The following is a 21,600-nucleotide window of genomic DNA, read 5'->3' as shown; positions in this document are numbered from 1 at the left end:
ATGTTTTCACGTGGCGCACAATCGGTTTATATATATATGTATATATGTATATGGCAGTCGTCATTGGACATCGGTATTGCCCCCATGCCCGCCCCGCGACGGGCAATCGTTGCGTGCAGTTGCCGCTTGTTGCATTAAAAAGCGTTTAATAAGCATTAGATTACACATTTCAGTATTTGTGCTAATGCTTTATAGGCGTTTTCCTGTATGCCCGATTCTGATCGGGTTAAGGGTGACCGACCAAGTGTGTGCTTCTGGCATTATCTCACTTAATGTCCGACACTTGCGCCAATTTAACGCTGCGAGCGCAAGAGAGTTGTCCCAAGGGGGCAGCTGATATGAATTTGAAATGCTCGCTGGAGGCAACAGCAGAGGTTGATATGCTGATAAAAGTCAATCAAAATGGGCAAAAGTTGCAGGAAAAGCTGATCAAAGTAAGCAGAGATCAGACGGACTAATAGATATAACAAATGCGTGCAGTTCCCCCACAATGGAATCTCCTTGAAGCGGACAAATTTTCATTACCCCAACTATTTTGCATGCTTTCGCAAAGAAGGGCCTTACTTAGTAAGCTCAACTTTTCCTAAATTGGGTAAAAACTAGCTTGACAACTGATCTCAACATATATAAATTTGTATATATACATATTCTTTCTACACAAATTTTTAATATATTTAGATTTTTATTTTCTAATTTATTCTTTTTAGAACAATTTTAAATTTCGCAGTCTAGTCTTATCTTGTTTTGAACCAAATGACAAATTTGCAATGTTCTTCAAAATAAAATACACTTGATTAATTCCACAATTTAATTTTCGAATTATTTCATATTGCTTTTGTTCTTGCTCAAGAAACACTTTTTCACATAAAATTTAACTATCAAGTTACGCAGAGTTTTCTAAAACAGCTATTGCGTTTTGTTTTTTTTTTTTTCGCTCATATTTTTCCGTGACTGTTTTCCATGGTTTTCAGCTAAATACAAAGCACATGTGAGCTTGCACATTTTCCTTTCAAGACAACCGCAACAAATGACGGCAAAGTCTAGTCCAATAATCGACTGTCAGACTGTGTCTTTATGTCTATATATGTGTGTATATACATATATATATATATACATATATGGTTATATATGCGTCTGTGGTTGTGCATTTTGAAATCTGAAAATATCAAAAACTAACCGCAAAAACCACACAAAGGCCTCAAAACTGTTTCCATTTGGTATTTTGTTAGGTTTTTTTCCTCTCACACTCTTTCCTTATTTTTATTAAGTATGCGCCGATATTTGTTTGGCTTTTGATGTAATTGACCAAGAAAAATGGTATCTAAGGCAACGCAATCAGTTTTATGATTATTTTGTGCGCTGATTATGGGACAATTTAATTGCCTACCGAGAAAAAATATAAATAAAAATGTGGAACAAGCAAAAAGTGTCTGAATATGTTGGCCAGGCCTCTGGGAAAAGCATGATATCATAGCACGGACGTCTGTTATAAAGAAAACAATCTGACTTAACTGAAAAGCTTTGTCAAATGAGGATTATCTATGTATGTGAACTTATCTAGTTTCAAGTCTGCACAGCCAAATGAAGCGAGAATTGACTACAAACAAAAAAGTTGATATATATTTTTGAATTATGTCTCTGATGTCGTGTCTATGAAGCGGCATTAAAATCCATTAGCGAACGCGCCGCATAAATAAAACCGCGCTGCCTTAATTTCCCGTTGCTGCAACTGGCCAAAAATAGCCAAAAACGAGACACCAAATGTGGCAACGAGAATGGAAACAAATGACGCTAATAAATATTTAGAGACAACGAGAGGGAGAGCTGAGGTGAGCTGCTGCATTTCCACAAAGGATTTGTACGGCCATTAGAGCCAGCCGGAAGTGTGTAGGAGAAGCTGGAGGAGGCTGCCCCATGGCCCAGGTTGCCCTTCAAAATTCTGTTAAATGTGGCAATATGCAATATGCATAATGGCTGCAGCTGACACTTACCCTTGAGCGCGGCAACTTGTGTTAATCCATTTAATCCAGCCAGTAGCAGCAGCATTTGCAGCAGCAGTTGCAGTTGCAGTTGCAGTGGCAGTTGCACTGTCAGCTGCAGCGGTGGCAACTGCGTCGTCTTCCTCCCAACTGGCTGACGCATCTTTGGGTTGTCGGTTTTCTCTAATTTTAGCAAAGGCGACGCAGCGGCGACATTTTGATTGTTTCTGTTTTTTTCTTCGGTTTGCTTTTGGTTTTTGTGTCGTCGTTTGATCTCGTCGACGTCGTTGTTATTTTGAATTTTATTTTTAATTTTGATTTTAAATTCGTTAGCTAAATGCGGCGTGGCACGCATTTCACATAAATGCATTTTGTCAAGTTTTTTTTTTTTTTGTATTCTTGTGCTCGCAACAATTTTTGGCAACGCGTTAGCTGAACAGCTTTTTCTTTTCACTTCTGCTAAATCACTTATATTTCACTTGAATTTTTTTTTTTTTGGCACACTCTGTGTCGTGTTTTGAATCCTATGCCATGGCGCTAACAAGACCGGAAACCGGAAGCCGCGCGCAGCCAATGACGTTGGGCCGTCGTTACGCACGAAACTGGCGCCCGACCAACCGACAACGATATTTTTCCGCTTAACATGCGAATTCCCCGAAACGAAACGTAAACGAAACGCAGCGCACGAACCGCTCGCACAACCGAAGCGACCGAGTACCAGCAGCAAATTGAATGCGCCCCAGCAACATGTTCGCCGCTTGCCCTGTTAAGCTAGCAGCGCACGATCCACACGCGTTCCACACGCGCGTCACAGTGTGCGCTGCTGCTCGAAATGGCACTGTTAACACGCTTCGTTGCGTGCTCTTCTAACCAATGCGTGTGTGCGCTGTTAAACTTGTTGCATGCTGTGGATGCCAAATGTTTGACTTAACAGCCGCTTTGTTTACCTTTGGCCCGTTTCATTTGCGCCTGTTTCTGCTTGCAGCTGTAAATGTTGAGCAACATTTCCTGTTGCAAAATAATGTTGCCAAGACAAACGAATGGCAACATGACTTATTGAGTGCGTGTGATTGTGATTTATTTAAAATATTTAAATAAATCTATTTTCGTGCTGATTTTAATGTGCACATAAAACGCTTTTTATTTATTTATGTATGCCTGCCTTTGTCATTAATATCGTTATTTTTTATGTCCATCATAAAAGTAAACATAATGAAACATGCTCTAATAATTTTTCATAATTAACTTGCTAATTTATTTTTGAACATTCACGGCTATAAAGTGGAATTCGGCAGAAATGCTTTGATTTCTATTTTGAAAATTGAATTTCACTTCAATTAAATTAAACTTAATTTATATATATTTTGCTAGACTTAACGCTTCTCAGTTTCGATATCTCAACTCATTAAGGTGTTGATTGTACCCACTTAAAACTTTTGACATATAAAAATGTTGTTTTGGCTCTAACAATTCTTTTGTTTAGTTTCTAACCAGTTGTGTTGTTCGCGCATTTCGAGTATTCTATTCAAATCTAAAGTCCCCCGAGTTCTTAATGCTTGACCATTTGCTATCTAATCTGAACGAGTGCCGCACTCGCTCTCCAGCTGTTAGCTCATCCATTTTCCAAACTGCAATAAACTCCAGACAAACTTTGGACGCATTTCACAACAAGCCCACAAGCAGCAAGGGCCACAGAATTCGAATCACATAGATATAGAAACATTTGGGGTCATAACCATATCGTCGTAGACGACGCCTCGGCGGCCTTTAGAAGCCGCTAATGAATTTCGAAAATCAATTGAATGGACATAGATATTGTATTAATTTATCAAAGTGCATATCCCAAAAAAAAAAAATAAAATAAAAACGAGGCTTTTTATAAATCGCTGCCTAATTTCCCAACGTTTGTTAAATAATCAATAGCCCCCCTTCTTTCTCCCTCTCTCCCTCCATCGCCCTCTCTTTTACGCTCGCAGGTAGATTTTTTCCTGGAGTGTGAATTTGGTTCTTTAATGCTGCTCAGATACAGATACATTAACCAAGTGTAAAATAAAGGTGTGTATCTTTTTATAGAAAATTGTGCGTGCATTCAAGTCCAGGCCAGGCAGTCGGGGCAGTCCGTGTTGCCCGCGTTGCCGGGCAGGTGTTGGTACCAGGTCGGCATATTCCGCTGCTCAACAATGTGCATTGTCTTCCCGAAAAGGTCACAGTGCGTACAATGCACGTATCCAGCCGTGCCAAGAAGCGCAGGTAGAGAGCACTAAATGCATGCGTTCAGGTAAACCATATTTCAAATGCTGATAATTGGCCAATTTACGGTGACTCTGGCAGCACGCATTTCTAAACACTGTTGCCGAACTTCTCACTGAAAACTGACAATGTCGCATGACTAAATGTTGCCAAACTTCACTGCAATTTTTCACCCTGTTCAACACTGAAGTTTGGTTATGTTACACGCCTTGATTCCCTTAAACAAAATACTATATTAGGACCCGCTCAGACTCTAGCTTTACCATTTTACTCTGCAGCATAAGACTGTGGCGCTGTTGCCGTACTTCAGTCCAACGAAACCCAGAAGTTTGGCAACACTGCACGACTTGTCTCACTTCAACACAACATTGACATGGCTTAAGAGCCGATTAACAGCCATTTGGAAACTTCACACAACATCTGAACTTTGGCAACGTCGCATGTCATGCTACCTTTTGGCAAAATATTGTCATGACTTACGGCTCGGATTGTCGCTTTGAACCATTTAAATGTTTGTCTTAGTCGTAGCATGTCATTGTTGGTTGACTGACTGTCTCTTCCTCCCTCCCTCTCTCACTCTCTCTCACGCTCTACACCCTCTCTGTCGCTCTGTCTGTCATGTCTGCTGTCTGCTGGGCCTAAACCCATGTTAATGACATGTAAGTTGCGTCTCAATTGCGGATTTGCTTAGCTTACTTAACCCACGAAATGAAATGACATTTTGATTGCCAGCCAAAGTTCACTCTTTACTCTAGTTGTATTCGTGCGAGTACTCATATTTCATTTTGAGTGCTACGCTTGAGTGCATCAGCATTTAACATGACTTTTACTTTCGTAATTAATTTATGATCTTCGCTAATTTGCCAATCAAAAGCACCCAAAAGCCGTTTATGGCAGCTGCGGGTGGTCGTCTGTTTGAAAAGTGTTAATAGGGTATATAAACTATGCCATGCTGTTTGTATGCCTCTATCTTTTGCAAGAGTATCCGTATATCTACATGAACTAAATACTCTTTCCCTTGACAATTTCTTAATCGGATTTCGAGAATCTGCTTTACCGCCACAGAAAAACCGTCTGAAGAGTCAACCCTGTCCCAGCCGCGAGAAGTGTTTCCGCATTTATTTATTCATTATTTAGTTTTCCTCCACATATTTAAAGAAGGGGCAGGGGGTTGTTTGCGTTTGCTTAAATTTGCGCACATTTTGGCTGCGGCTTTCAAAAGTCAACAAATTACTCGTACGCATACACTCAAGATAATTGAAATTAGCGGCTGTGACAGCCTGATTGCCCGCAGAGATCTCCTGGGGACGCCCGCAAAGCTGAACCTGCGCCTCCGCCACAAATCTCTCGCAGCCGAGGGACAAGCGAGGCGACTCGAAGACGCGCCGCCGCTGGCCGCCCACTCGCAAGGCCCGAAACCAAAAGCAAAGCCAAAGCCAAAGCCAAACCCAAATTGAGTGGGTTTCTTGGACAGCCCAAGCAGGCAGCACATATGAGAAACTGGAAGATGGGAACTGAGTCTGGGTCTGGGTTTGGGGTTTGGGCTTGTTGTCTGCCTCTGTGGCATGTTGCATGTTTTTGAGTCCAGGTGAAGATTATGTCCGTCTGCCTCGTCTGTGTGTATGTGTCTGGTTGTGCGTATAGCGCATGCTCATCTAACTCTACAGATTGTATAATGCGCATAGGGATATGATAATGAGCAGGAAATGAGTTGAGTGTGAAATTTATGTACAGGAGTGTTTGCTTCCACCATATCTTGTCTTGTCTTCTCTAAGCCAGGCAACCCCTTCTAGTTGGCCAACATGACTGATGGCTATAATTAAAATTTGGTGTCTGGTGCGTCTCTCTCTCTCTATGTGTGTGTGCGTTTGATAATGAATTATGTTTAAATTATAAACTCCACAAAACGAATCGTGTTTTGATTGAGTAAGACAAGGGCTGGTTGGTTGTCGCAGTAACAAGAGGCAATAGTAGAACATAATTCAATCAAAGAACTCACAAATGTTACAACTAACAAATATATTCAAATGTGCGTGAACATAAATTAAAGCAATGAAAAAAGAGTTTGACATTTTTCCTTTTTAATAATTCAATAAATATTTTGATAGGATGAAAAGGAATGAGTCGATTTACATGTACATATGTAAAATGTATTTCAAAAGATTTGTTCGTTTAGCTTGTGAAAAGTTGTCAGTAAAACGTTAAAGAATGCAGCATAAAGCGGAATGCACAAAACAGAGAAAAAGAAACAACAGAAAAGAGCATGCAAAAACTTCAGAGAAAGGAGAAACAATAGATGCACCTACTGAGGTAGGAATATAATACAGAATTTAGTATGTTCTGCGAATTGACATTGGAATAAACAAATATAGAGTAATATATAATGATTGATGATAGAAAAAGGCATATGAAGAGCGCATAAAAGTTGAGATATGCACATCAAATTGGAGTAAAAATTGGACTATATATATATATGTTGCCATATGTTGACATACTTTTAGCTGGAGCTTGAGGGAAAACCATGAAGAAAAAGACAAACTTCGTGGAAATCGGATGATATTTGACCGAGTTATGGGGGTGGTAAATTTTGACCCATGTCTATATACGAATCTTGGGGTAAGATTTGGACATGAAAATCGACTAAAAAATCGGCGTTCAGATTTAAATGCCAGATTAATAAGGAGGGAAAACCATTAAGAAAAAGTCAAACTTCGTGAAAATCGGATGAGATTTGACCGAGTTATGGGGGTGGTAAATTTTGACCCATGTCTATATACGAATCTTGGAGGAGGATTTGGACATGAATTTCGACTAAAAAATCGGTGTTCAGATTTGAATGCCAGATTAATAAGGAGGGAAAACCATTAAGAAAAAGATAAACTTCGTGAAAATCGGATGAGATTTGACCGAGTTATGGGGTTGGTAATTTTGACCCATGTCTATATACGAATCTTGGGGTAAGATTTGGACATGAAAATCGACTAAAAAATCGGTGTTCAGATTTGAATGCCAGATTAATATAGAGGGAAAACCATTAAGAAAAAGTCAAACTTCGTGAAAATCGGATGAGATTTGACCGAGTTATGGGGGTGGTAAATTTTGACCCATGTCTATATACGAATCTTGGAGGAGGATTTGGACATGAATTTCGACTAAAAAATCGGTGTTCAGATTTGAACGCCAGATTAATAAGGAGGGAAAACCATTAAGAAAAAGATAAACTTCGTGAAAATCGGATGAGATTTGACCGACTTATGGGGGTGGTAAATTTTGACCCATGTCTATATACGAATCTTGGAGAAGGATTTGGACATGAATTTCGACTAAAAAATCGGTGTTCAGATTTGAATGCCAGATTAATAAGGAGGGAAAACCATTAAGAAAAAGATAAACTTCGTGAAAATCGGATGAGATTTGACCGACTTATGGGGGTGGTAAATTTTGACCCATGTCTATATACGAATCTTGGAGAAGGATTTGGACATGAATTACGACTAAAAATCGGTGTTCAGATTTGAATGCCAGATTATTCTAGAGGGAAAACCATTAAGAAAAAGTCAAACTTCGTGAAAATCGGATGAGATTTGACCGAGTTATGGGGGTGGTAAATTTTGACCCATGTCTATATACGAATCTTGGGGTAAGATTTGGACATGAATTTCGACTAAAAAATCGGTGTTCAGATTTGAATGCCAGATTAATAAGGAGGGAAAACCATTAAGAAAAAGATAAACTTCGTGAAAATCGGATGAGATTTGACCGAGTTATGGGGGTGGTAAATTTTGACCCATGTCTATATACGAGCTATGAGGGTGATAAGTTTTGACCCATGTCTATATACGAATCTTGGGGTAAGATTTGGACATGAAAATCGACTAAAAAATCGGTGTTCAGATTTGAATGCCAGATTAATCTAGAGGGAAAACCATTAAGAAAAAGATAAACTTCGTATAAATCGGATGAGATTTGACCGACTTATGGGGGTGGTAAATTTTGACCCATGTCTATATACGAATCTTGGGGTAAGATTTGGACATGAAAATCGACTAAAAAATCGGTGTTCAGATTTAAATGCCAGATTAATAAGGAGGGAAAACCATTAAGAAAAAGTCAAACTTCGTGAAAATCGGATGAGATTTGACCGAGTTATGGGGGTGGTAAATTTTGACCCATGTCTATATACGAATCTTGGAGAAGGATTTGGACATGAATTTCGAAAAAAAAATCGGTGTTCAGATTTGAATGCCAGATTAATAAGGAGGGAAAACCATTAAGAAAAAGTCAAACTTCGTGAAAATCGGATGAGATTTGACTGAGTTATGGGGGTGGTAATTTTGACCCATGTCTATATACGAGTTATGAGGGTGATAAGTTTTGACCCATATCTATATACGAATCTTGGGGTAAGATTTGGACATGAAAATCGACTAAAAAATCGGTGTTCAGATTTGAATGCCAGATTAATATAGAGGGAAAACCATTAAGAAAAAGTCAAACTTCGTGAAAATCGGATGAGATTTGACCGAGTTATGGGGGTGGTAAATTTTGACCCATGTCTATATACGAATCTTGGAGGAGGATTTGGACATGAATTTCGACTAAAAAATCGGTGTTCAGATTTGAACGCCAGATTAATAAGGAGGGAAAACCATTAAGAAAAAGATAAACTTCGTGAAAATCGGATGAGATTTGACCGACTTATGGGGGTGGTAAATTTTGACCCATGTCTATATACGAATCTTGGAGAAGGATTTGGACATGAATTTCGACTAAAAAATCGGTGTTCAGATTTGAATGCCAGATTAATAAGGAGGGAAAACCATTAAGAAAAAGATAAACTTCGTGAAAATCGGATGAGATTTGACCGACTTATGGGGGTGGTAAATTTTGACCCATGTCTATATACGAATCTTGGAGAAGGATTTGGACATGAATTACGACTAAAAATCGGTGTTCAGATTTGAATGCCAGATTATTCTAGAGGGAAAACCATTAAGAAAAAGTCAAACTTCGTGAAAATCGGATGAGATTTGACCGAGTTATGGGGGTGGTAAATTTTGACCCATGTCTATATACGAATCTTGGGGTAAGATTTGGACATGAATTTCGACTAAAAAATCGGTGTTCAGATTTGAATGCCAGATTAATAAGGAGGGAAAACCATTAAGAAAAAGATAAACTTCGTGAAAATCGGATGAGATTTGACCGAGTTATGGGGGTGGTAAATTTTGACCCATGTCTATATACGAGCTATGAGGGTGATAAGTTTTGACCCATGTCTATATACGAATCTTGGGGTAAGATTTGGACATGAAAATCGACTAAAAAATCGGTGTTCAGATTTGAATGCCAGATTAATCTAGAGGGAAAACCATTAAGAAAAAGATAAACTTCGTATAAATCGGATGAGATTTGACCGACTTATGGGGGTGGTAAATTTTGACCCATGTCTATATACGAATCTTGGGGTAAGATTTGGACATGAAAATCGACTAAAAAATCGGTGTTCAGATTTAAATGCCAGATTAATAAGGAGGGAAAACCATTAAGAAAAAGTCAAACTTCGTGAAAATCGGATGAGATTTGACCGAGTTATGGGGGTGGTAAATTTTGACCCATGTCTATATACGAATCTTGGAGAAGGATTTGGACATGAATTTCGAAAAAAAAATCGGTGTTCAGATTTGAATGCCAGATTAATAAGGAGGGAAAACCATTAAGAAAAAGTCAAACTTCGTGAAAATCGGATGAGATTTGACTGAGTTATGGGGGTGGTAATTTTGACCCATGTCTATATACGAGTTATGAGGGTGATAAGTTTTGACCCATATCTATATACGAATCTTGGGGTAAGATTTGGACATGAAAATCGACTAAAAAATCGGTGTTCAGATTTGAATGCCAGATTAATAAGGAGGGAAAACCATTAAGAAAAAGTCAAACTTCGTGAAAATCGGATGAGATTTGACCGAGTTATGGGGGTGGTAAATTTTGACCCATGTCTATATACGAATCTTGGAGAAGGATTTGGACATGAATTTCGACTAAAAAATCGGTGTTCAGATTTGAATGCCAGATTAATAAGGAGGGAAAACCATTAAGAAAAAGATAAACTTCGTGAAAATCGGATGAGATTTGACCGACTTATGGGGGTGGTAAATTTTGACCCATGTCTATATACGAATCTTGGAGAAGGATTTGGACATGAATTACGACTAAAAATCGGTGTTCAGATTTGAATGCCAGATTATTCTAGAGGGAAAACCATTAAGAAAAAGTCAAACTTCGTGAAAATCGGATGAGATTTGACCGAGTTATGGGGGTGGTAAATTTTGACCCATGTCTATATACGAATCTTGGGGTAAGATTTGGACATGAATTTCGACTAAAAAATCGGTGTTCAGATTTGAATGCCAGATTAATAAGGAGGGAAAACCATTAAGAAAAAGATAAACTTCGTGAAAATCGGATGAGATTTGACCGAGTTATGGGGGTGGTAAATTTTGACCCATGTCTATATACGAGCTATGAGGGTGATAAGTTTTGACCCATGTCTATATACGAATCTTGGGGTAAGATTTGGACATGAAAATCGACTAAAAAATCGGTGTTCAGATTTGAATGCCAGATTAATCTAGAGGGAAAACCATTAAGAAAAAGATAAACTTCGTATAAATCGGATGAGATTTGACCGACTTATGGGGGTGGTAAATTTTGACCCATGTCTATATACGAATCTTGGGGTAAGATTTGGACATGAAAATCGACTAAAAAATCGGTGTTCAGATTTAAATGCCAGATTAATAAGGAGGGAAAACCATTAAGAAAAAGTCAAACTTCGTGAAAATCGGATGAGATTTGACCGAGTTATGGGGGTGGTAAATTTTGACCCATGTCTATATACGAATCTTGGAGAAGGATTTGGACATGAATTTCGAAAAAAAAATCGGTGTTCAGATTTGAATGCCAGATTAATAAGGAGGGAAAACCATTAAGAAAAAGTCAAACTTCGTGAAAATCGGATGAGATTTGACTGAGTTATGGGGGTGGTAATTTTGACCCATGTCTATATACGAGTTATGAGGGTGATAAGTTTTGACCCATATCTATATACGAATCTTGGGGTAAGATTTGGACATGAAAATCGACTAAAAAATCGGTGTTCAGATTTGAATGCCAGATTAATAAGGAGGGAAAACCATTAAGAAAAAGTCAAACTTCGTGAAAATCGGATGAGATTTGACTGAGTTATGGGGGTGGTAATTTTGACCCATGTCTATATACGAGTTATGAGGGTGATAAGTTTTGACCCATATCTATATACGAATCTTGGGGTAAGATTTGGACATGAATTTCGACTAAAAAATCGGTGTTCAGATTTGAATGCCAGATTAATATAGAGGGAAAACCATTAAGAAAAAGATAAGCTTCGTGAAAATCGGATGAGATTTGACCGACTTATGGGGGTGATAAGTTTTGACCCATGTCTATATACGAATCTTGGCGTAAGATTTAAACATGAATTTCGACTAAAAAATCGGTGCTCAGATTTGATAGAGGCAGGAAGCCCAAAAGGTAGAAAATAGCAGAAATAATGTTTGTTTTCCAAGACAATAAATACCTTATGATTTCTTATTTTGAATAACTTTTTTGAGCTTCTAAAGAATGTGAATGAGTTCTAGCCGACTGACTCAGCAGCACACTTATGTTATGCTCTGCGTTGAATGAAATATTCAATAAACATGAAGTGCCTAACTATTGTAAAAAGTATACATTAAATTGAGCACTGTGTGTATGTGTGTATAGAAATCCAATGCGAGGCATAATTAAACCCGCGGCGCAGTAGTTGTCCAATAAAAAAAAAACTGAACAACAAGCATAAAAAATGTTTAAACAAAAAAAAAAAATTGAGAGAATTAAAATTTCGTAAGCCAAATGTCACACAATTGAAATATGTAATTAATTATACCGAAATATACAAATGCATGAACAAAATACACAGCTAGATACAGATACAGATACATTTTCAGATACAGATACATATATATGTTCATACATATATGGATATATGGGTTGCATTTATGCCGCCTGCTGTTTATTTGTTGCTACCAAAACAACTCACAGGGCGTCGATAGAAATCTACAAAACTATTTGCCACAAACACAGTGTTGGTGGGGGCGGGCAGCACAGAGAGGGGTGGGTAGGAGGGGGCAGGGCGTGTGTGTGGACCGCCAGCAGCTGTGCGAGCAGCTCCATAAAAACGGCGGTCTTTTGTTTTGTTTTTTTTTTTTTTTTTGTTGCTGTTGCTCATATTTCGTTTTAATGAATCCACTCTATATGATTATCTTGATTTCGAAACATTTTCAAGCTCATGTATGAGCTGTATTTAAACGCCCACACACACACACACACACACAGAGAGAGGGAGGGGAAAAAACATCCATTCAATGAATTTGAATGCGCTGTTATCAAACGCGCCGTCGGTGGTCGCTGACTACTGAAAATATTAATTAAATGCCATAAAATACAAATATTGATAAATAGTTATCAACAGTATTCAATTTAAGGTCCATGAAATTTTTGTTACAAACGCTGCAAATACGAGACTAATTTATGAGCCTATTTTAAATAATTACCAAAATACCCTGTAACTGTAAAAAGCTGGCCAAAGAGAGTAACGAATATTTAGAGGCTTGTGTGTGGTACCGACAGAAAGTTGAGAGCATCTAAGCCTCTTAAAAATATGTGTGAATTCATCTGGAAACTATTCGATAAACACGTATATTTTGGCACATTATTTATCGATTCCAAAAATTGCATTACGAACGAATAAAAAGGCAACAAGTACAAGTGAACCTTCTGCTACCAACCAAAATGAAAGATACTTCGTCTGTATATACTATTCTAGAAGCTACATGCCAAGTTTTGTGGCTCGAGTTCTTGAAACTTAAGAGGCTTGCTCCGAAAACAGGATTTCGATATCGATTGCTTGGAAAGCAGGCAAGTTATCGATTATCGAACACAAAATCGTACTCCGCAGAAAATGGCTTATTCAATGAAAACTTAAACTAAACAAATGAGACAATATAGGGAATCTATCAGTCGTGCATTCTTACCCAATATATCGCTTGCATTTGTCGTACACACACAATGAGCCAATGTCAATATTAATGTTTAATTATGCAATATAATACGAGTATAGTACAAAATAAAACAAAACAAAAAAAGGAACTAATGCATGGCTTTTGCCTTATTGAAATGTTGATCTTTTGTGCTTAATTTATGAATATTTTATGCACTGATTTTATTTGACCAAGTTTAAAGTTTAATTGACTTTTAATTTCATTAGTTTTAATTGCTAGATTTTAATAGGATTGGCTTGACTTTTATTTCTGGCTCAATATTAAATTTCACATAAAAAGGAACTTAATTTTTTTTATTATTCGTATAGAAGGAAATGCGTATTAGTCATGGCAGAAAACCTTTGGGAATTTAATTTTATAATATTTGACATTTACTTTTGATATTTGAATCATATTAATGTTGCTACTTGTACATTTATACGTAGAGTCAGCTGCTTATGCCTAAGGCCAGCTACTGCATATGCCACACATGGGCAACGATCAGCGAAGAACTAATTTAAGTGCATTAAATGCATTCGGAGTGACCGGTCAGAATGATCGGGCAAGTCCTATAATCACTTAATACCCCCAGAGCTAATGATGCCTGGGTTATATAAGCGTAGCCAACAATTTAACAACCATCTATCATTAAATAATTTGTTAAATTTCAAACTAAAAGCGCCACGCAGCTACACATGATAGCCCTTCAGGCAGCCGAAGCCAAAACAGGGTCTTGATCTTGTCCAGTCCAGCAAATGGGGTCTAGGCAATGGATATGGGTCTGGCTGGGTCTGAGTCGGAGTATGAGTCTGTGGCATGAGTATGAGTCTGAGTTTGAGTATGTTTTGTGCATACGAATGCGAGACTGAAGCGTTTTTTAATTAGTTGTGCAGTCGATAAAAAAAAAAATGCGCTGAAAATAAGGCGAGCGAACCGAAGCGAAACAAATAAAACGAGTGAAAAAGAATAAAAAGGAGAGAAAAAAAAACATGAACTGGCAAAAAGATTCGCACGCAGCTAAAGATCGAGCGATCGGCATCGGCATCGGCATTGATGGTCTGTACGTGATCGGTTCATAAAACTAAAAGCAGCCATAAACTGATAATTTGAGAATTTATAAATTTAAAACGCAGACGCGGGCATTATGGGACTTGGAAAACGCCAATACCGAACCCGATCGATCGAGCTGAGCAGGCGACTTGTCTTCCATTCGCAGACAGGAAGCGTTGATACTGGTAATGATGATGATGATGATGGGCCCTGGTTCAGACTACCATTGTGCCAGACCAATAGACAGGCAGACATACAGACAGACAGACAGAGAGACAGAGAGACTGCTGAATTGTTAGAGACTTCCAAGAAGCTGGGCATGCGGCATAAACGCTTCTAATACAGCAGACTTGAGACAGTCGAAGCGGAAAAAACACACACACACACACAGCATAAAGGGGCAAAAGTGTCAAGGATAAAAATAAAGCTAAAATGACATTAGCTTCAAAAGAGGAGCAGCCACAAGTAGAGATTTTTTTTAAGTTTAGCTTTAGCTTAAGTTTTGCCTAATTGCATTTAGGCAATGCAAAAAATCTTGCCTATAGCTTTTTACTATTTTAAATCTATTTACATAGCTTTAAATTAACAAAGTTGTTGAAAAAGCTCGTTTACATTAAAGTAAGCTTTTGAAAATAAGTTTTAGAATAATATTAAAGTGCTTTGTTAGGGTCTTATCATATTAAATCATGCTTCTCTGAGTGTTGGGCTTACTTAAACAGGCCAGACTGAAGGTTTATGCTAACTTTAAGCTGTTGTAGGTTTTTCAAGCTATTTTCGAGCAAATGTGAAGAGCTTTAAGCTGTTCTTAATGAACTTGTTAATGTGCACCATGTGCTTCCAGATAAATGCCTGACTGTGTTTGGTTAAAGCTTTTGCATCATTTTAAGGCCTTTTATCGCCTACGACTTGTGTTCACTTCAAGCTTAAGCACAGGTTTAAGTCGCGCTTTCAGCTCGTGTGCTTAAGCATGAAACCGTTGGAAAGCTATTCGCCAGCAGGGAAATGCCCAACTCTTAAGCCCACACGATCGTTTTTATGTTGGAAGTTAATGTGCGTTGTTTTAAGACGATTTTTAACGCGCGTTTAAACATTTTATTTTTAGTCGCCTACCATGGGCCATCCAAGCAGTACTTAAGTGTGTGCACACACACGCACACACACTTTGGCTCTGAGGAACCTGCTACTGGCAGGTCGTTAAGTTGCCACATCTTTGGGTTTATTTTAACGCTACACGAGAGTTGTGTTTTTTTTTATGGCCGCTGCACTAATTAAAATATTATGCAGAAATTCGCTGGCTAACGAAAATTCGTGTTAATTTTTATTGAGCCTCGGCGACTCGATATGCAATTTGCAATAATTAAGCATTAAGTTGGGGATCTGCAGCCATAAATCGCGTCGTCTTAGGGAAGCACAAACACACACACACACAGACAACAAAACAAAAACAAACTTGGCACAAATCATACATTTGTTTTGGTTGCCCGATAAGACAGGGCTTCGATAGAGGACAGACTCTGTCGATTGGGATAGAGATGAAGGAGAAGGGAAGGTATAGGCTGCTATCTGCTCGCTCGTAAGGGTCAAGAGCGTCAACGACCCGCGACATCTATAAAAAATTGAAATTTACCAAAAGGCGAGCGACTGCAGGCGTCTCAAATCACAGCAATGAATGAAATGTGTGTGTGCTGAATGAAGTGGGTACAGTGAGCACTGGGTACATTCTACACACTCGATTGGGCATGGGAAATGGTAACAAGACCTTTGTGCATTACCCTGGCAAAATTCAGACAGACTTAAGAAACATCCTCTTTTATTTTTTATGGAGCTGTGACAATGTTGTTGTTGTTGTTATTGTTGCTGGATCTTTCATTCGCTTTGTCAATCGCTGTGCGAGGGTTGCCATGACAGAGGCGTCGATAAAGCCACAGGGGGTCATAAATTCTTGAGCTTCTTGCGTTCGTTCGTTTGCCACTGCGAGAGATATCAATGAAAATGCCGACAACGCCGTCGCAACGTCTTGCCACATTGTCTCCCTTAAGTTATCGCCAAAAAAAAAAAAAACGAAAAAGAAGAGCATATCAAAGAATAAAAACAACAACACACAATATTAACAACAAAAACCTGGAATGTATAATGCAGCTTTTTTTTACCAAGCCCTGCAACATTTTGAATGCATTATTTACTCTGTTTTCTTTTTTTTTTTTTTAATTTTCAACCAGGCATGTGTCATGTTTTTATGCCGTATGAAATTATCAGGAAATTTATTTTTTACAGGGTATATCAAAATATTTATCGCTTACGAAGACTGTTGCATACGCAAAGAACACAAATGGTCTTGAAGGGCAATCTGTGGTGGAAATATTTTTAACAATATGTTTGTGAAGAAAGATATTAATAATATTATTAATCGCACAAAAACATTAGAATCAATATTAATAATAATAAAAATATTAATAAGAATAATAATGGATTAAGTTACATAGTGATAAATTATATTTCTTCTATAAAACATTTTACTTACACAATTTATATTCTTTCAGATGCTGTATATTTCAGTTAAAATATATGCGGTAAGTCGATACATCAAACTTCTTTTTATTAGTTTCTCTCATTTAATACTCTGAACTTACAGGGTATCTAATAGTTGATAACCACTTTGTCTAAATTGTTTTTTCTCCTGAGTTTTTGTTGCTGTTGTTATTTCTGCTATCGCATACGATTTAGTGTCTTCTTTGCTGCTTATCTGCGGTTGGGTTTCTTTCACCAAGAAGAGGCAACTCTTTGGCTTGTTGGGCTTGGGGGTTTGTGGACAAACTCTCGGCGCATGTGTCATCGGCGTTAAGTGCTACGGCAAAGAGTTAATCTCGTCGATAATTATAATTTATGGCTCGTTGTGTGTTCACCTTCCTCAAAATATACAAGTACCAGTATGCATTATAGAGCGACTTTGCTTCTCCCGCTTCTCTCTCTCCCTCTCTGTTTCTCTGTAGCTGTGTTTCTTTCTGCTCTGTGTGCCTCATCATAATCACAATTTTAATTGGGGTTTGGGTCGGAGCAACGCAAAAAAAAATGTGTATCGCATTTTGAGTTTCTGTTTCTGATTTTTTTTTTCTCGTCTCTGTTCATAATGTCAAACTGACAATATTTATGATTCAGATTGCTCATTGTAATTGATCATTGTCTGAACGATCATAAACTATAAACGAATGCGATATCTGTGTGTTGTATTTTTGTTTCTCTGTGTCTTTCGGACTTATACGTTAAGCCCAATTATGTCAATCAGAGCCGGTGGCTACCGTTTTCACTTTCACCTACATAGATACGAGCGGGCGTAGTACGAGCTATACGATATCTGTATCGTAATTTATCATATTGATAAGCCGTTATGTTGCGACGTCAAAAACGGCTTTTGATTTAACCCACTTTAACTCACGCCAAAGCAACAGTCTGCCGCACGCTCAACAACACTGGTAGCCTAACTGCGCTGAAGATAAGTTTAACTTGCAGCACTAACAATTCCAGTTGTTAAATGATCACAGCGCGCTCTTTAATCTTTGCCACATTAACTTAATTTACGCGATAAATCCTTGAGAAAACATGCAGAAAAAGTCTAGGGTTGAGATGCTCAACTATTAGATACCCTATTTGTAGAACTCCAATGTCTTTTGTGAATATTAATGGAAGAATTGCGGACGACTAGACTAGAAGATGCCTAGGGATGAAAAGCTTAACTAGAAGATACTTTAGTTTTATACACAATACCTTATTCCTTATGAATATTACTTAATAAAATGAGGAAGACTTGATTGTTATTCCCAGTTAAAAATCGGGAGCTTGAAATTAAAACTAGACATGTGTAAACTACTTCAAAATATGCAAAGTTTGTAGCTCTTCCGTAATTGTCTCACATATACAACCGCTTTAAGCTACAGGGTATCTAAAACAAGGTCAAACTCTCGTTTGCATTCGTATGTTCGTGCATTTTCAGGCAGCTTCAATCATAATTCATCAGTCAAGACGAGACGAGGCAACAAAATGTTTCTATTTACAGGCCACATCAGCAACTTCTCCCCCCCAGTCCGTCCACGTAACCATGCGCCCTCCTCACAGACAAATCAACGCTGCTTGAAGCACTTAATCATGCGAAGGCTGCGCAGATTAACTCATTACTTAACACTGTTCCAGAACTCGTTCTGTAGAGGATCTGCGCTCGTGTTGACGGATGCTGCTACGGATAATTGTGTGGCCACAGCTGAAATCTCTGGTTGACGGGCGGGGGAGGCTACACATAATAGCGCGGGGGCGTGCCATCGATTTGGCGGCAAAAATGTTTCAAAAAAGAAAAGAACAACAAAAATAAAAAATGTTTCAAAATTGATGCGCACCTTCTGCCACTCTGCTGCGCCCCGCTGAAACACCTTTCGCTGTGACAGAGCGACATGAGTGGGGTCTCAGCCCCATGCCCCGCGCCACACACCCCGTGCCACGCACCTCGTCTGTGCCTAATGACTCGGCGACGTTTGTAGCTTTTGGCTGGCGCATTAACATTCCACAGTTGTTGTTGCTGTTGCTGTTGTTGGGGGTGTTGCACAAACACAGCAGCTTAAGTGGAGACTCTTTAATAGCAGCTACTTTGCTGCCACTTGCCCCACGCAGCTGTTGTTGTTGTTGTTGTGCAGTCGAGATGTGAGTTCATTACTTAATCCACTCTGCGGTTGTCCCCAAGGAATACAAGTGAAGATCACTTAAGAACATTTTTCGAAGATTTTAAAGTTCACTTTGAGCATTACTGGAATGAATATTAATGAAGGTTGCTGAAATTCAACAATTTTGCATGTTTCGCATACGGAAGTGATCTGTTGTGTGGGTTTCTTTGGGCGTGTGAGAAGCGAAAATTAGAGCGGGAATTGTAAGAGAACAAAATTTAATTATTTACGTTTACACAAAGTCTATTAATATGAATTACATGGAAGTATATTATTATTTTCATTTTTAACTTGGAATTGGCGGGTCTATAGAGGTCTGGTCCAGTATTTCGCAATCTTTCTCTCTCTCTCTCTCTCTCTCTCTCTCTCTCGCTCAACTGTGTGTTAATTGTCAAGATGTTAAATTCCTTTTAGTTCTCATGCCTGAACTTTACCAAAAACTTTATTATTTACACAATCTATATAAAAATCCATTCCTGTTTATATTTCTAGAGATCTACAGATCTCTTAAGAGCTTGCAGCAATGCGTATCACATTAGGTGGGTTATTTATTCATTAAATATCGATTCGGAACTTTGTTTTGATATCAAAGATTATAAAAAAAGTTTTTAAAAATAATTTTCTGTAAACAATTATTAATTATAATTTAGAGCATTTTCAACACTTCCATCTGGAACATATATTTTCCTTTCCATGCAATAAAAATGGGGATTTATTTAAAGAAAAATTCAAGATAAAATTCTTCTGTTTTTTTGTTTTTGCTAATTTTCCTATAATTTTCCTAAGCTGTTGATAGCTTTTGAAAGCCCTTTACAAAATTGTGTGCGTAAATATTTGGGAATAAACGACATTTTGTTGGGCACTTCTTAAATAAGCGACGCCCATCAAGGAATTTGTTTTGTGTGTGTGTGTGTGATGCTATGAAATTTATGATATTGCTGAACGAATTTACAACAATAATTAAATAAAAGATACACACACACGCGCACACATACGTACGCATTAAATGATAGAAAATGTATCTGCATCTGACAGACGTCAAACTGGAAATGCGTGCATAAAAATGTAGAAATCAAAGCGAAGAAATGACAGGCAGAGCAATGCACGGACAAATCGGTGGGAAAAGTCGAGTGGCATATATTTTGCTATATATAAATATATTTTATTTGTTCTCCCCACCAACTCCCTTTCGCAACCCATCGTCTGCTGATACTGTTGCTACCCTCAACCTCAGTGTTGTCTGGCCTGTGGGATCGGCCAGACCCATAACCAATTATTTACCAACACTCGTGTCCTGCACATCCTGCGCATAGCTGAACAATTGGTGAATCGGAAATGCAGTCAATGCATTCAAGATGTGCCGTTAGCAACACCCTCCCCTCGCTTGTCTATTCCCCTGTTCCTCTATCGCCGGCCTGGCCATTTCGTGTAATTATAGACATTTTCGCAACTATTGTGTTACATTTTAATGGTTCTTTACCTGAGCAAGCGAAAAATGTATCTGCTCTTGCGCCTGAAACCATTTTAATTGCACGAATTCGCACAAAAATGGCATCAGGAAAATTCCATTTTATGGCCATCGATCAAACTGATATATTAAAATATTTAATACACAGCTGCAGCAAATACCATAAAAAAATAGCATTAAATAAACTTGAAATAATTTCAGCTCACTTCAGAGAGCTGCAATAAATCGCTTACTTTAGGCTTGATTCCCATTAACTGAATTTTAAATTCAGCCGCAAATCCTCTTCACAATCGCATGAAATAAAATCCCTGCTAAGCACCCTTTAAAAAGATAGCCCATCATTTATAATCCTTTAATAGGCGTCTATAAGGCATAAAAACTAACAATGCAGCTGATAAATTTCCGTTCATTTCTTCTGGTTAGCCTCTCGCATGGGCTTAGCCCCATGGCCCATTGTTGTACATAAAGCATTTCATGATGTTGTTCCTATTTTTGCTGTTGTTGTTGTTGTTGCTGTTGCTAAATGTCAAAGCAACTAGCTATACGCTAAGATTTTTATAGTCAAGAATGTGGGGGCTGCTAAGTTGGCATTTGAAGTGAGTAAAAAGACAGGCACATATTAGATATAATCAGTTTAAGATACATTTACATACAGAAATAGAATAGAGCGAACCTTTAAAGGAGTAATATTAGCAATAAATAAGCATGTGATTATATTAGCATGAAATGTTTAGTAAAGTTATAATCATCAATAAATAAATTTGAGGGCATGAAAAGATATTTGAGCGTACCATTTTCCATATGTGAATATTGACGATAAATAATATTGTAGATGCCAAATTGACTTGCACCTTGTGATCACCAATCAGTCAGTCAGTGAGTCAGTCAGTCAGTCAATCAGGACAGACAGCTTTAAATATAGAGATTTAAGAAATAACTACAAAAGCTGAGCACAATTTTGATAGTTTAAGACGAATTGTCTGCTCGGTCGCAAAGGAATGTATTTTTTTTAGCATTTTTTTCTT

The 21,600-nt window shown here is 38.1% G+C and overlaps 1 protein-coding gene and 1 long non-coding RNA gene across 2 annotated transcripts in view; one reads left to right on the top strand and one right to left on the bottom strand.

Annotated features, from left to right (window-relative positions):
- The window catches only part of robo2 (roundabout 2), a 53,889-nt gene extending 51,180 nt beyond the window's left edge, over positions 1 to 2,709 (bottom strand). The window contains exon 1 of the mRNA XM_002051682.3: positions 1,992 to 2,709. Within this exon, the coding sequence (XP_002051718.3) occupies positions 1,992 to 2,349 (358 nt within the window). The 5' untranslated portion in view covers positions 2,350 to 2,709. The remainder of the gene's footprint in view (positions 1 to 1,991) is intronic.
- The window catches only part of LOC138911284 (uncharacterized), a 223,617-nt gene that overhangs the window by 26,377 nt on the left and 175,640 nt on the right, over positions 1 to 21,600 (top strand). Inside the window, exon 2 of the long non-coding RNA XR_011416767.1 lies at positions 16,942 to 16,971. This is a non-coding gene — a long non-coding RNA (uncharacterized lncRNA). The remainder of the gene's footprint in view (positions 1 to 16,941; positions 16,972 to 21,600) is intronic.

This window comes from Drosophila virilis, chromosome 4 (assembly GCF_030788295.1).
Source record: "Drosophila virilis strain 15010-1051.87 chromosome 4, Dvir_AGI_RSII-ME, whole genome shotgun sequence".
In the NCBI taxonomy this organism is placed as follows: Eukaryota; Metazoa; Arthropoda; class Insecta; order Diptera; family Drosophilidae; genus Drosophila; species Drosophila virilis.
Note: the sequence above shows the minus strand (reverse complement) of the source record. Positions and strands in the feature narration are given on the sequence as shown.